At 32.1% G+C, this 15,512-nt stretch overlaps 1 protein-coding gene across 1 annotated transcript; it reads right to left on the bottom strand.

The window, feature by feature from the left end:
• Positions 1 to 311: 311 nt before the first annotated feature.
• Positions 312 to 14,490, bottom strand: LOC124099470 (coiled-coil domain-containing protein 144A-like). Its single transcript, XM_046454596.2, has 4 exons — positions 13,460 to 14,490; positions 7,512 to 7,784; positions 6,633 to 6,803; positions 312 to 2,275 (listed from the first exon to the last, which is right to left on the bottom strand). The coding sequence occupies exons 1-3, from the start codon at positions 14,321 to 14,323 to the stop codon at positions 6,666 to 6,668; spliced, it is 1,275 nt and encodes a 424-aa protein (XP_046310552.1). The 5' UTR covers positions 14,324 to 14,490; the 3' UTR covers positions 312 to 2,275; positions 6,633 to 6,665.
• Between the last annotated feature and the right edge of the window lie 1,022 nt (positions 14,491 to 15,512).

Below are 15,512 nucleotides of genomic sequence, written 5' to 3'. Positions count from 1 at the left end.
TTGGTATTAATTTTAATATCACCAAATATATTGACATATTGGTGGAACAGGGATCTCTATGTGCAATCTACCAGCAGCATTCAGGTTAATTTGAGAGTCAAATATTTGAGCATTTATCCACTGGTTATGAAAATTAAAATCTAATTATAAACTGAAGAAAAATCTATAGAACTACTACTGAAATACACCATTCAAAAATCAAAATCAAAGATATCATGAATAGCCCAGAAATGCTCAGGAACCATCCCAGATTAAAAAAAAAAAAAAAAAAAAAAAAACAGAAGAAACAAGACCACTGGACACATGAATAATTGATATTAAAATTTCCCAAAATTGGATTTATTTTGGTTCAAAGACAATTGTTAAAATAACTGTCAAATTTTGAATAAGATCTGTAGAGTAGATATTCACAATATAGTTTACTTATTTTGATCATTGCACCATAGTTACAGAGATAATTTCTCATTTTTAGAAAATGTGAGATTTTTTTATTTACAAATAAAAAGACATTGTGTGCATCTTGCAAATGGTTCAGAGATAAAAACTGTTATATATGTAGACTTATCTAGAAATGAAGAATAACATTTGGGGATGTTTCTTATGAATTCCTTTCACTGCTGTCTATAAATCTGAGATTATCAAAATAGAACATTTCTGAAAGAAAAATAAATTTTTAAAATATTAACAAGTAACAGCAAACACAATAAAATAAACCATGAATCTGTATAGGTATAATAAATGAACAAATTTAGTGGTGAATGATACACATTTATATTTATATTAATATTTATAGTCTCAAACTATCTTCACACAAATAATAATTACAAAGTAAAATCCTGCAAATACCACATTAATGACCAATATTAACATCAGCAGTAATGAGGATATTATAGGTCACATGATGTGATTCAAACTGAAAATCATAGAATTGATTTCTGTGGTACTCTTGCCAAAAACATGTAATCTAGCTCCAATCATAAGGAAACCAGAGAATCCATTTTAAGCACATTCTACAAGCTTTCCCCCTGAAAAATTCAAGGTCATGAAGGTTAAGAAAAGACTAAGGAATATTTAATTCAGAAGGCATCTATAAAATAAAACAATTAAGTTCATTTCATGTCTCTGAAGGAAATATTTTTTTTTATAAAGAACAATATTAGGCTACTAGAAAAACATGAAAATAATCTGAGGATTAAGTGGTCCAAGGCATTATGATAGAATGTATAAGTGCTGATTTGAGAAACAGCATTTGCTTAATGTGTTTTTTTTTCTTTTTTTCTTTATACAATCTTGGAAAATACTAGTGAATTTGCAGGTTCTAATGCAAAGTACTTTTTCCCACTGAAGCATTTTAAAATGAATTGTTAACATATGCCATCTTTCATGATAGGTTTAGTATTTCCTACAAGTCAGAACATGCTAGATAACAATATAACCTTCATAATGAAACTGATACAATTAACAACTATGCTGTTACCTGTTAATATTTGAAAAATATACTCATAATAAATGAATGTTGAATTGTAGTTATCTAGCATGTTCTGACATGTACGAAATACTAAAAATATCATAAATGATAGCATATGTAAGCAATTCAATTTAAAATGCTTCAGCAGACAAAAGTACTTTATATTAGAACCTGTAAATTTACTACTATTTCCCAAGATTGTATAAACAAAGAGAAAAGGAAAAAAAATAAAGATAAAACACTAAGCAAATATTCTTATTAGAAAAATTATTAAGTCAGTGCCTGAAATATAAATTTAAAGATGGCAGTATAATAATTGCAATACATTAATCCATTAGTGAATATAGTAACCAGCATGTAAAAATAATGTTGCCTAATTCTCTGGACCCATATTCAGTGATATAATATAAATAATCCATCATTAATGTGATATTTAGATCTACCAAATTAGTGTTGACTTGGTTGCTGAATTGAGCTTAAATGCTAACATTTAGATAGTCTGAAAACACATCTAATAAAAACTGGTTTGCACTTGCACTTCAAATTTTCTTACAGATATAAATAATTTTCATATTTTGATAATTTCATTATATATATGTTACACACATCCATTTCAATAAAGTATTTACATCATACATTTCATAAATAATTTAAATATTATATTAACAGTCTGAAAAACACAATATTAGCTTTCATATTTTTTTTCTTAAAATCTCTGTATATCCTTATGATGTTTCCAAAAGTAAATCTTGTCTTGTCTTATTAGTAATTCTTAAGGCAGAAGCTCCCATGGTCAGGATTCAAATTCTGCAGCAAGTGAAGAGAAAAAGAATTATATTTTTTCTCAAACATTTTATAAGTATAAATCAGTGAAGAATTTTAGAACTTTTCATTGTTTATAAGAAGAAAAAAAGATATGTCCACAATACAAAATCACTATAGAATGCAGTATGCCCATATTTTCATACACAGTTGTCATTATGACTGAGTATCAGAGCTTTGGGTTTTCCACCCCTTATGCATAAATTTGACAACCATATGCTAGGGTATTCTGGCAAGAACTGGAATGACAACATGGAGATGATAATGGACACCTCTCAACAGTCATATACAATAGCTTCAAAAGTAGACAATCAGGCAATTTCCATACAGAGTCATTGGCATTAGGACAAGGATAAAACAGGATACTACTGGAACACTTAGAAGGGACTTCTGTCCCAAATTTGTGTCAGTGTTTGAGGTCCTTCAATGGAAGTGATACATGAGTTAATACCTGAAGTAAAAGCAGAAATTGAGAGAGAAAGGGAAGAGGTGCATGCAGACACCAAGATGAGAAAGAACACTTGTGGAAACACAGTGGTCCAGTGTCACTAGAATTTAGAGCAAAGTGCCAGTAAAGCAAGTGAGATGAGATAGCCTGAGTAACCTGACAAAAATCCAGTTGTTTGGATATTTTAATTTTTGGCTAAGAAATTTCATACTTTTCTTGAGGCAAATGTAAACTAATGACAGAGTCATGACAGGGTATTTTAAATGTGTGACTGTTACTAAGTCAGTCTGGGCTTTTGGCCATAAACCACAGAAAATGGGTGATGCCATTTTTCCCACAAAAGAATGTCAGTGTATAGGCTGACAGTTTCATAGTGGGGCAGAAGTGGGAAAAAAGCAGTTTCACACTTAAGGTCTTTAATTTGTTGATATTCAGAATTGGAAAAAATACATAGCTCTTTAATTGTAATTGATTTCAGAAGTTATGACCAGCAGTTTTTAAACATTTGGCTCATTATAGATGTGCACTTGATGAGTTATGTGGTAAATACTTCCAACTCTTATATAAATATCACCATGTAGAGTGTTCTTTGTATAAAACTCTTCTCTTGCTAATTCCCCAAATAGGGTCTAAAATATATTACTGAACATAGTAAGTATGTTGTAGTGATAACAATAAGGTGGTGTCTAATGCCTTTACACATTTGATGTGAAAACAAATGATTTTGACTGACACAATTCCCATTCCTGTCTTTATGTTCTATTTTTAAAGAAAATTATTTTAAACAAAAATTTTTACTGGTGCATTTGACTATATATAATAGAGGAATTGATTATGACATATTCACAGATGCACATAAAATAATTTGATCACTCTTCCTCTCTAGTAATTTTTTCCTCTCCTTCTCCCTTCACCTTTGAAGGCATTCTGCAGTGATTACGGAGACATATCTTTGAAACGTGATGAAAGAGTTTAAAAAACACTCCTCTATTCAGGCTAGCATGATATGGCAAACTAATGTTCCACAAGGAAATGTAGAACTATTACATTAAGTTTTAAATAAACTAGCTTATGCATAAGTAAAAAAGAAACGTCACTTTCTCCCAGAAATACATTGGAAAAAGAGTTGCCTCCCAAATCCCCTTTGCATTGTGTCTACATTCATACACAATTTATCATTGTTTTGTAAATGGTAAATTATCTCATTTTTTTCTGGTAAGAACTAATAAGAACAACTTATACTTGCATCCTGCATAACAACTAACTTTCATTCTCTTTTTGTAAATAGTCATCCAATTTCATGACTCTGAAGCACTTCAAACCCGATTCTCTCATTTTTTTTCAGAAAGATATTCATGTAAGCTAAGAAACTGAAAAAAACATATATCAGCTATTAAATTAAATTGTAATTTATATGTTAAAATTATTTCTTTCTGTCATGACTATTTAACTTCAGTATTGTTTTATAAAGCTTAGATTTGTTCTCCTGTGATTTTTTAGGTCAAAATGCCAAATAAAAGAATAAGGTTGAGGCCACATTTAACATAGGTATGCATGGCTTTACTATGTGTTAAGAAGTTCATCAAAACACCATTGAAGCAGGGTGTGATGGCACATGCCTGTAATCACAGTGGCTTAAGAGGCTGAGACAGGACAGTCTTGAGTTCAAAGCTAGCTTCAGCAACCATGAGGCCTAAGCAACTCACTGAGACCCTGTCTCTAAATAAAATATGAATAGGTTTGGGGATATGGCTCAGTGGTCAAGTGTCCCCGAGTACAATCCCTGGTACAAAGAAACAAACAACCAAAAAAAAAAATAAATAAAACCATGGAAGCTCTAAACCAAGGTGCAATGAAAGCAAGATGGTATCTTTTATTTGTTCATTTTCAAGCAGATATTTCATTATTGTAATAATAACCCTGATAAAAAAATTGTCAAATATTATAGAAATATCTTCAAATTGGTTCAAAAATACCTGGACATTGTTTTTCTTATTAGCTCTTAAAAATATAGCTCATCATTTTTGGACTAATATTTGACTCGCTCAAATGAACTCTTAGTATGAAGGAAATCACCTGGTTGTACTGAAGGGCTCCTGTTATACAATGCAACTCTAACCCTAACCTAACCCTAACCCTAACCCAACCCAAGCCAGGGAGTTGGGGACAGCACTCAGTGTGGAACAGTGAAATGAATCTGATCAAATTTTTTTGTGAATCCATATGAAAATATCACAGTGAATTTCACCTTCATGTATATTCATAATGCATAATTCAAAAAGAAACTTAAAAACTACAAATAAGTATAAGATCAGTAGAGCAGAAGAAAGAGAACACAGGGAGGAAGAAGGGGAGATAAAGTGGAAGTACTGGTCACTGAATTAGAGCACATTATATTTCATGCTTGTTTAATTATTTCAAAATTAACCTCAATATTATTTATGTCTAAATGCACTTTCAAAATTTTCATCAAATAAAAGAATAATTTAAATTTTCCATAAGAGTAAGTGGAGGGATTGTTGCTCAGTGATAGAGTACTTGCCTACACATGTGAGGCACTGGGTTCAATCCTCAGCACCACATAAAATAAAGAAAATAAAAGTATTGTTCATCTATAACTAAAAAAAAAATTTAAAAAGAGAGTAGGTAGAAATTCTCCATATGTAGGCACAACACTAAAAGAATCAGAACAGAGACAGTGTATGCAATTATGGGTTTGTAATTTCTCTAAAGAAGTGTACATATTTCTAGGGGGCTTCAAACTTCCAATTAAAGCAATGTTGGTGGAAGAGAGACAGAAATCAGCGATGTATGACTTTGCAAGTAACAATGCTGCCTTCTTGAAAGACTCTCCTTGGAAGATTCTTGAGGATGCCATTAGAAATATTGATATTTTAAAGATAAATATAGCAGATGATATATACCTTAGTTTATTTGACTACCAAAGCCATTTTACTATGTTGAAGTATATTAAATCATCATGGTTTCCTTAAACACATGCAACTAGAAAATTTTAGTAAAGCTAGAAAGATTCATATTTAGTGAACCAGTTCAAGGACTTAAAGAATGTTCCTTGAAGATATTGTCAAGCATTTATTACCATCATATGTATATTCTACCTATTACCTAGATAAATTAAGCATTTGACACTGAGACAATTCAGAGCAACAACTGGTTCAGAACAAGATAGGTGAGTGGGTGATCAAGATAGATTAAAGCTGCTGCCTAGAAAGTTGGCCCATGAATTTGTTACCAGGGCTTCAGGAGACTGCCCATTCATTCTGTCATTCACAGGCCCCAACACTGATCATCAGAATATTTTTAACCACTTTGCAGGTTATACTTCCTATCATCACAAGTATGACAATGTAGAGAGGAAAAACTATATAGAACATTTTGTCTCTAGATATCATGTAAGGATAATATTTAAAAATTAAAATAAAAATCAGTTAATCTGTCAGGTGTCAGAATGTGCCCAGAGTGTATTTATAGCAACACTGGACACTTGAGGTTTCAGTTATAATCTTTCAAAAATTGTGAAACTTGTTCATGTTTCCATGTAGAAGCAGTTTTGTCACAATATAACTATATGAATCACAAAACTTCAAAAAATACTTAACTAAAAGTCTAATAGACCAGATTACATACAGGAGAACACTAAGGGAAGAAAGCTTAATAGTTTACCTTCAGATGTAAAATGCAAAGGTGAGTGAAAGATAAACTTCCTAGACTAATATTTCAAGAGTACATTCATTTCCTAACATTACTTCCACAAATTATAGGGTCTAGTTCGCTTTTGCATGCTACCAATCTCATCAACCTGTCTCAAAGTTATGCAGTAGACACAAATTAAGGAGACTAAGTTGCTCTCTTTCAGTCTAGGTTTTGACATACTTGTGGAATCTGGATTGTTCTATATGGAAGTGCCTATATTCTCTCAGTTGCATTTCTTAGAATTTTCAGTTCAGATTCCAGGTGGCTAATTCTGAGTTCCATCTGAATTTTTATTGAAGTAAAATTAGTCTTTCTGAACGGCTCTGTAATTTCTGGAGATGCTTCTTGTGTCTAAAGAAAATAAAAAGAATATATTTTAAAACTAATTAGAACCCAAATAATTATTATGTAGTTATTTTATTTAGTTCTGAGTCAAAAATTCAGACAGCAATATTAAATGTGAAGAAAAAAATATTAGACTGTAAACTTCTGTCATCAGTATCAATTACATTAAATCTGAACCAATAATAATAACTGAGTTCTTCCTTTCCCCCTTTCCCTCCTCATTCCCTGCCCTCCTCCTCCTCCTTTCTACTGCTGAATGGAACCCAGGGCGTTGCACAGGCTAGGCTATCTACCACTGATCTGTGCTCAAAGTAATGAATCATTCACATGTTAGCACTCAGATCATCCAACAATTTAAAGAATAATAGAATCAATTCAAAATATGAAAGTTGAAAATTTTAATTTAACAATTCAAAAGTATATTTCTGCATCACATTTTTTTCTCCTCATAGTCTTACTTATGCCCACTATTATCAAATATCCAACAGTTATCTGATGAAAATTATTACTCAGATCAAATTAGCTGAAAGGATGATGTAAATTGTGGTATTTGAAGGGGCATCAAATGTCTTCCTTCTCTTAGAAATCTACACAACATCTTTCCTCAAGAGATATAGAATACAACTATAATACGTATATCCAAAATACAGTTTACAATGAAATGAATTAAAGCAAATTGCAGATAAGTAAGATAGCCTGTAAAATCAGAAATACTTGTTTTTGCTTCTCCTCTAAATCCCATCTTGCTCGATGTTCAATGTCACATTCCCACCATACTCCTTGGCCTCGTTCTATTCGAGTGCTCCGTGTGTGCCTTGGAAAGTTTACTACATTTTCTTCCAACTTCTTTTGATTCCTTTCTATTTTTTCAAATGTATCTTGTATACTTTTTATAAAAAACAAGTTCTGCATAAAACAGTCATAGTTTGTTCTCAAATGTAAATGCTTTGAAGATGCATTTTTCATCTTTGTAGTAAGATCATCCATCTGGATGAATAAAAGAAGTATGAAAAAAACAATATGAAAATAAGATACTGAAAATATTCGACACAAACTCAAACAACAAATTTTACATAAATTCAATCGCCAACATAATCTATACCAGCATTATGAAGAGTAGATTAAGTTTCTATAATAAGGTATATTAGCTTTTCAGTTGGTAAGGATTACATATCTATAAATCCCAATTCTGGCTACATAATAAATGTTGAGGAAATCTATATAGAAGATGATTTTTCCCATACTGAATTTACTATTGGATTAAGTGAATTTAATTTTATATTTTGTCACTGAAATATAGTTAGAATAAAAGTCTTAACAGGCCAATCTACTAACAAAAAATATTGATTGATATCAAATAGTAATTTTGTTAAAACAACTATTCTATTCTAGAATAGGTGTGGATATCAGATATTACTCTCACCTTGGGAAAATTTATATCTCAACAAGATAATCACCATGCAAACACTGTTGGTGACAGAAAAGTCAAAGAAAGTGCATGAAAAATAAAAATTCATTTTATGTGATCTCTGAATAAACATGATCAAGTGAATAAAAGCAGACAAGTCAGAAAGTACAGCATGAATAAGACAGAGATATGGTACAATCGGCACAATTCATGAAGACCACAAAGAGGCAGGGTAATAAAAGCATGTCCAAATATTAACTTGTAAATAGATGCCCCCAGTCATGTAGTACTGGAGTTGTCAAGAGGTGGAAGAATTTTATGGTTTAGCAACTGATAACTGGCTAAGTGACATGGTCATAAAACAAAACTCCACTAGACAACAGAAAGAAATAAAATAGTGATGCTTGCTACAACACAGAGGATCCCTGGAAAAAGTATTCTAAGTCAATGAAACTGGTAAAAAACAAAATACCTACTGTTGTATAAATTCACTTGTATGAAATATCCATTACAGAGTAATTTTAGAGTTAGAACTATAAGCCAACTTCCAAACAAGATTTCCAAAAAGCAAAAGTTAATATCAAGAATCAGCAAATGGTGACTGGTAGTTCAGTGGTAGAGTGCTTGCTTAGCATGTGTGCAGCTCTTGGTTTGATCCTCAGCACCACACATGAATAAATAAAGATAATGTGTCCATCTACAAATAAAAATATTTTTTAAAAGCATCAATATGGGGCTGGGGCTGGGGCTGTAGCTCAGTGGTAGAGTGCTTGCCTTCCATGTGTGAGGCATTGTGTTTGATCCTCACCACCACATAAAAATAAAGATATTGTGGTCTATATACAACTATTTTTTTTTAAAAAAAAGATCAATAAATGGGTTGGTATCAAACTAAAAAACTTTTTCACAGCAAAGGAAACCATCACGAATTATGAACAGAGAGCCTTCAAAATGTGAGAAAATCTTTGCCATGTGCACCTCAGACAGAACATTAATCACCAGGATGTACAAATAATTCAAATTTTTTAACACCAAAAGAACACCAACCAATAATCCAATCAATAAATGGGCAAAGGAACTGAAAAGGCACTTCCCAGAACATATGCAAATGGTCAGAAAATATATGAAAAAAAATTCAATTAGAGAAATGCAAATGCCACACTGAGATTCCATCTCACTTGGGTCAGAATGGCAACTGAAAAGAATAAAATAATGATAGATGTTGGTGGCAGTGTGGGGAAAATGTTCACTTACACATTGTTGATGGGACTGCAAATTGGTGCAATCACTCTGGAAAGCAGTATGGAGAGTCCTCAGAAATCTTGGAATGTAACCGCCATTTGACCCACTTATCCCACTCCTTGATTTACACACAAAATCCTTAAAATCATCATACTACAGTGACACAGCCACAACAATGTCTAAAGTGGCTCAAATCACAATATTGAAGCTATGAAACCTTCAATAGATGATCAGATTTTAAAAATGTGTCATGTACACAGGATGGAATATTAATAAGCTGTGAGAAAGAATGAAATTATGGCATTTGCCAGTAAATGGATGGAACTGGAGATTATCATCCTAAGTGAAATAAGCCAATCCTCCAAATCCAAAGGCTGGAAGTTCTCTTTCATAAGTGAATGCTAACACACAGTAAGGAATGTGGTAAAAAAGAATAGAAGTTCATTGAATTAAGACAAAAGGAATGGGAATGAAAATGGAAACAGAAAAGACAGTAGAATAAATCTGAAACAACTTTCCTATATTCACATGTGAATACATGACCAGTGTAACTCCACATTATGTACAAATATAAAAATGTGAAGTTATAATCTATGATGTAAATATTCAAATACAGTCTACTGTCATATATATCTAAAAAGAACAATAAAGAAACAAGGTACTACAGGGACATAGCCACATCAATGTTTATCGCAGCACAATTCACAATAGCTAGCCTGTGGAGCCAACCTAGATGCCCTTCAATGGATGAATGGATAAAAACATGTGGCATATATACTCAATAGAATATTACTCAGCACTAAAAATAATGAGACCATGGCATTTGCAGGGAAATGAATGGCATTAGAGCAGATTATGCTAAGTGAAGTTAACCAATCCCAAGAAAAACAAATGCCGAGTGTCTTCTCTGATATAAGGGGGGTGACTCAAAATGGGGAAGAGAGGAAGAGCATGGGAAGAAGATTACCTCTACATAGGGAAGAGGGGTGGGAGGGAAAAGGAGGGAGAAAGGGAATTGCATGGATGGTGGAAGGAGACCTTCATTGTTATACAAAATACATGTATGAAGATGTGAGAAAAAAAATAATAGTGTTACCTTAGATTAGGTAGAGAGAAGTGATGGGAAGGGAGGGGAAGGCTGGGGAGATAGGAAGGATAGTAGAATAAAACGGACATTATTATTACCATGTGTATATATGTGAATGCATGACCAATGTGATTCTGCAACCTGTATACTCAGAAAAATGAGATATTTTATCCCATGTGATTCAAATGTATGATATGTCAAGGTCATTGTATTGTCATGGGTAACTAATTAAAACAAATTTAAAAATCACATAAAAATAGAGTCTTGCCTAAAGTTAATAAATAAATAAATAAATAAAAGTACTATTGTTCACATTTGTAAATTACTAAAATAATATATTGGTAGTTTTCTAGGACTTTGGATGTGTAGGGATTAGAAAACTGACAGCTAAAAGGTTCCAGGTTTCTTTTCAAGAACATGAAAATGTTCTAAAATTGACTGTGTAAATGGTTACATAACTCTGTTAATGTACTAAGAGACACTGTATTTTACATGTTATATGGGTGAATTCGATGTCAAGTGCATTACATATATCATAAAAATGCCTTTTAAGAGATGTACTGAAAAAAAACTTAGCTAACATTTTTCATTGTCTAGTTTGGATATCAGTCCAGAAATAATACAAATATTTATATGTTTCATAATGTATCTAAATAAATCAAAAAATAAAGAAATAGCCTAAGTTTTTCAATAATTAAACTAAAACCTAAAACATGTCTGTATTTTGAGAAAAGCATAAAAAATTTGTACACATTTTTAAAGTCAATTTAGTAATTACTTGCAGATTTTGAATAGATGCACAAAAATGAAGTAAAAATAACAATTTTTCCTGAAACATTCTATTAAATAGTACCTCTAATTTAGTTTTCCTTGTTGTACCATGGAAGTAGAGACAGCATGAAAAGCTGCTGGGTTATAGAAAAAAGTCTCAGCTTTCCTCAGACTAGATATTTTAATGAAAGATGCTGATTTTGTAAGAGAAAAATTAAAAAGAAAATTTTGAGTGTAAGAAATAAGTGCAGTATAAAGATCCCCAAATATAATAAAATCAATTATAATGAAAATATAAAGAAAGCTGTTCATTGACATTAGTATCCCAGAATAACTTTTATTACTTAAGCAGGTGTTGATTTACAGATGACATGTTCAATTTTCTACATACTTGACTTGTCATTTGTCTTAGTTTCTTCATTAAATCCTGTCTTTATATTTTAAATTTATGTGAAAATGTGCTAAATCTTCTAGAGAAGCCTCTGATACACGTTGTAGTTTCAGGGTACCAGCTGGCTGTTTTTCAAGATGTCTCGAAACTACCTGATATTTCTGTTAATGATTTTGTTACTCAGCTCACTTTAAAAATTTATTATTATTATTATTATTATTATTATTATTATTACTATTATTATTATTATATAATGATGTTTACTCTGAAAAAATATCACTACATACAACAGTAAGCTGCTGTTTATTTCTGAATTCCCTTAAGAAAATAGAAGATTGTGTACTCCTGCTTAGTCACTATCACATTCCTTACACAACAGGGTGAGCCCTGTATCTCTACATACTGCCCTTGATAAAGTTGCAATGTTTAACAAACTACTGAAATCTCAATCAAAAATGGTTACACAGGTCTCATTGGTAGTGGTGAATTCTACAGAGGTTATTATCCCTCTCTTATTAGAGACTCAAGTTAATATTCCACATCCTCACATCTTTAAAGCTTTGCTAAAATAATTCCAATATACTTTCACAAAGAATAAAGGAGATGCTAGGTAACCTGGTCTCCACCTCACTGCCTGTCCACATCTCCTAGATTTCTCACTGGTCCTCACACCACTCCTTCTTTACATAAACCCTGCCACCCTCATTAGTCTGGACATGGGGGTTCAGTGCCAAATTAATGAATTTTAGATGGCTACAATTATCTTTGTCACTATATAATAGGAATTAGGCCATGAAATGAAGAAAACTATTAGCAAGTTATCATGAATATGTGCATCAAATTACAGATGAAATCAAGTGTGGTTTTGCTGCAATTCATCACATTAGTCCCAATTTATGATAATGACCAATAGATGCCTTTAAAGAGGTGGACAAGACATGAATGAAAACAAAAAAAATATCAGGACAGTTATTTTCAGATTTATGTTAAACTTAAATGACTAAAAATAAATTTACCAACTAGAAATATACAAAAATATACTGAAGAAAGTCTATTACAAAATACAGCATCTACATTTCAGTTCAACTGTAAAATCTGGAATGAACTGTAAAAGTAACTAATTTATTTGAAACTAGGTATGAGCATTTCCATTATGTGTTTCATTGTGATCTTCAAGTATAGCAACAAGAAGACATTAAAATTGTTATTCAGTAATGGGATGTAGCTCATTGGTAGAACATGTGTTTAGCATGTGCAAACTTTGGGATGAATTAATAGCACCCAAATTAGATATTGTTTCAGCATTATTGAGACCATATTACTAATGTCAGCATATAAACCTACAAAAAAATCTTAACTCAACCTCTTAAATCTTTATAAGAAAAAATTTCTTAAATTGAAGGGTCAGGCCCAAGTTTTTAAAATTTCCTCCTTTTTAAATATTAAAATATATTTTAACTAAGTCTTTTGTGTTTAGTTGACACATGAGTACCTATAGTTATTTTAAAATATGTACACAGTGTGTAAGAATCAGAGCAGGGAAATTGGAATACTCAGCACTTCAAACACAGATTGGTTGTGCTGCAAATGAGGTCTAAGTTATTTTTGATGGACAACAGGTTGTAGTTCTGTGTTGATACAGAAACACATTCATAATATCTACATTTTTATATTCATCAAGATTCAACATTTTGCCATAAGCAGATATCACTTTGAGTATTCCTTTGAAGACTCTTTATAAAGATATCTTGCTTGATACTTACTTCTTCTGCTTTCTCCTTTCCATATTGACCCAGTTGTTCTTTTAAATGATTAGTTTCATTAATTAATTCCAAATATTCGTTTCCCAGCATGAGACCATATCTGTCATTCCAAGCTTGAAGTTTTTTTATAACATCATAAAATTGGGTTTGGACATTAATGATTCCATCCATTTTATTTTCACCTTTGTTCTGATAGTAATGCAACTGGTCTTCATGCAATGTAGTTTCTCTTTGTAGTTTAGATACCTTCTCTTTAGAAGCTTCCTGCTTTCTGAGGTGTTCATTCCTTTTTCTTTCTTCATTTTGATACCTGTGTTCCATCTCCTTCAGTTGGCACTGTCTTTGTTTTAGTTGTCTGTTTACTTGATCTGTAGCCAAAGTCATTACTCTTGTCTGATGCAGCTCGTTTTCTAGGTCACTTGTTTTTACTTCAGACTTTGGAACCTGTTGGGAAGGAGTCTCACTACTACCGTTTAGGTTAGATACATCAATATTCTTTTTTTCCTGTGAACTAAAGTCTTTATCTCTGCCTCTCTGGAAAGCAAGTTCTAGATTTCCTTTTGGTGTTGGACTTTCACCTTGATGGGGTGGAGCAGGACCAGATCTGGCAGGGTGAGATTTGACATCTGTCTCTGGTCTTTCTGTGCTTTGTTTTTCACTCTCAGGTGTGAAATTTTGCAATGTATTCTCAACTTTCCAAATACCCAACTGTTCACTGTCCTGAAATATTTCCATAAGTGTTTCCTCATTCAATTTTTGTGTCCATGGAAGGCTGGTATTCTTTTCTCTTAAAATTTCAGTATTCTCAAAGCACTTCTTTTCCTGGTTCTGATATTTTACTGTGTCCATTCCCAGTCTCTTCATAGAGACCTCATCCTTCTTCTTGTGATATTTATGCAATAGCTTGTTCTCTGTCCCATCACTAGGAGAAACCTAAATAAAACCAAGGATACATTTAGCTAGCACTCAATAAAATGATGTTTCATAATTTTCACTGAAATTAAAGAAAAACCTGTTTATTTATATGGTGAAAGGGTTTCAATAAATAGATACCCACAGAAGAAAAATTAGATGTAAACTTCTGAGCTTATAAAAATATAATTTCCCAAGAGTCCAAAAGTTAATTCAAGAAGATGGATCTATGAGAGTAAAAGAAAATTACAACTTAAAGAATGTAAGAACTGCCAGGTTCAGGGGCTCATGCTTGTAATACCAGTGTCTCAGGACACTGAGGCAGGAGGATCACAGGTTCAAAGCCAGTCTTCAGCAATTCAGTGAGACCCTGACTCATTCATAAATAAATAAATAAATAAATGGCTGGGATGCATCTCAGTGGTTGAGCACCCTGGTTCAATTCCTGGTTATAAAAAAAGAAAAAAATTAAAGATTGAAAAAATCTGCATTATACCAGAATGAAAGAATAGATTAAGTGATTAGTTAGTTTGCCAATGTAAAAAATAAATAAATAAATAACTTTGCAGAAGAGAAGCGACAGAGAAAACCCCACACATATAGTTATCTAATACTAGACAAACACACTATAAAACATGCATTGGGGAAAGGATAGGTTCCTCAACCAATTGTGCTGGGAAAACTGAAAACCCATATGTTGTAGGAGAAATTTAACCCCTATTTCTCAAAAACAAAGTGGATCAAGGACCTAGATAATAGATAAAAGACCCTAGACCTATTACAAGACTAGACAGGCCCAGCGCTCCATCTTGTCAGTGTAGGAACTGAATTCCTCAAAAAGACACTTAAAGCACAAGAAGTAAAATAAAGAATCAATAAATGGGGTGGTATCTTTACAGCAAAGGAAACCATCAAGAATGTGAGTAGACAGCATATAGAATGGGAGAAAATCTTTGTCACTGACATGTCAGATAGAGCATTAATCTCCAGAATATATAAACAACTCGAAAAATAACTCACAAAAAATAACACAATCAATAAATGAATAAAAAACTGAGCAAGCACTTCAAAGAAAAATATGTACAGTTAACAAGTATATAAAAAACAATGTTCAACATCTTTAGCGATTAGAAAAATGAAA

This window comes from Marmota monax, unplaced genomic scaffold, assembly GCF_021218885.2.
Source record: "Marmota monax isolate L192 unplaced genomic scaffold, Marmota_monax_Labrador192_F-V1.1 WCK01_AAM20220418_F8-fsc00086, whole genome shotgun sequence".
NCBI classification, from domain to species: Eukaryota; Metazoa; Chordata; class Mammalia; order Rodentia; family Sciuridae; genus Marmota; species Marmota monax.
The sequence above is the reverse complement of the archived record's forward strand: the minus strand, read 5'-3'. Positions and strand labels throughout refer to the sequence as shown.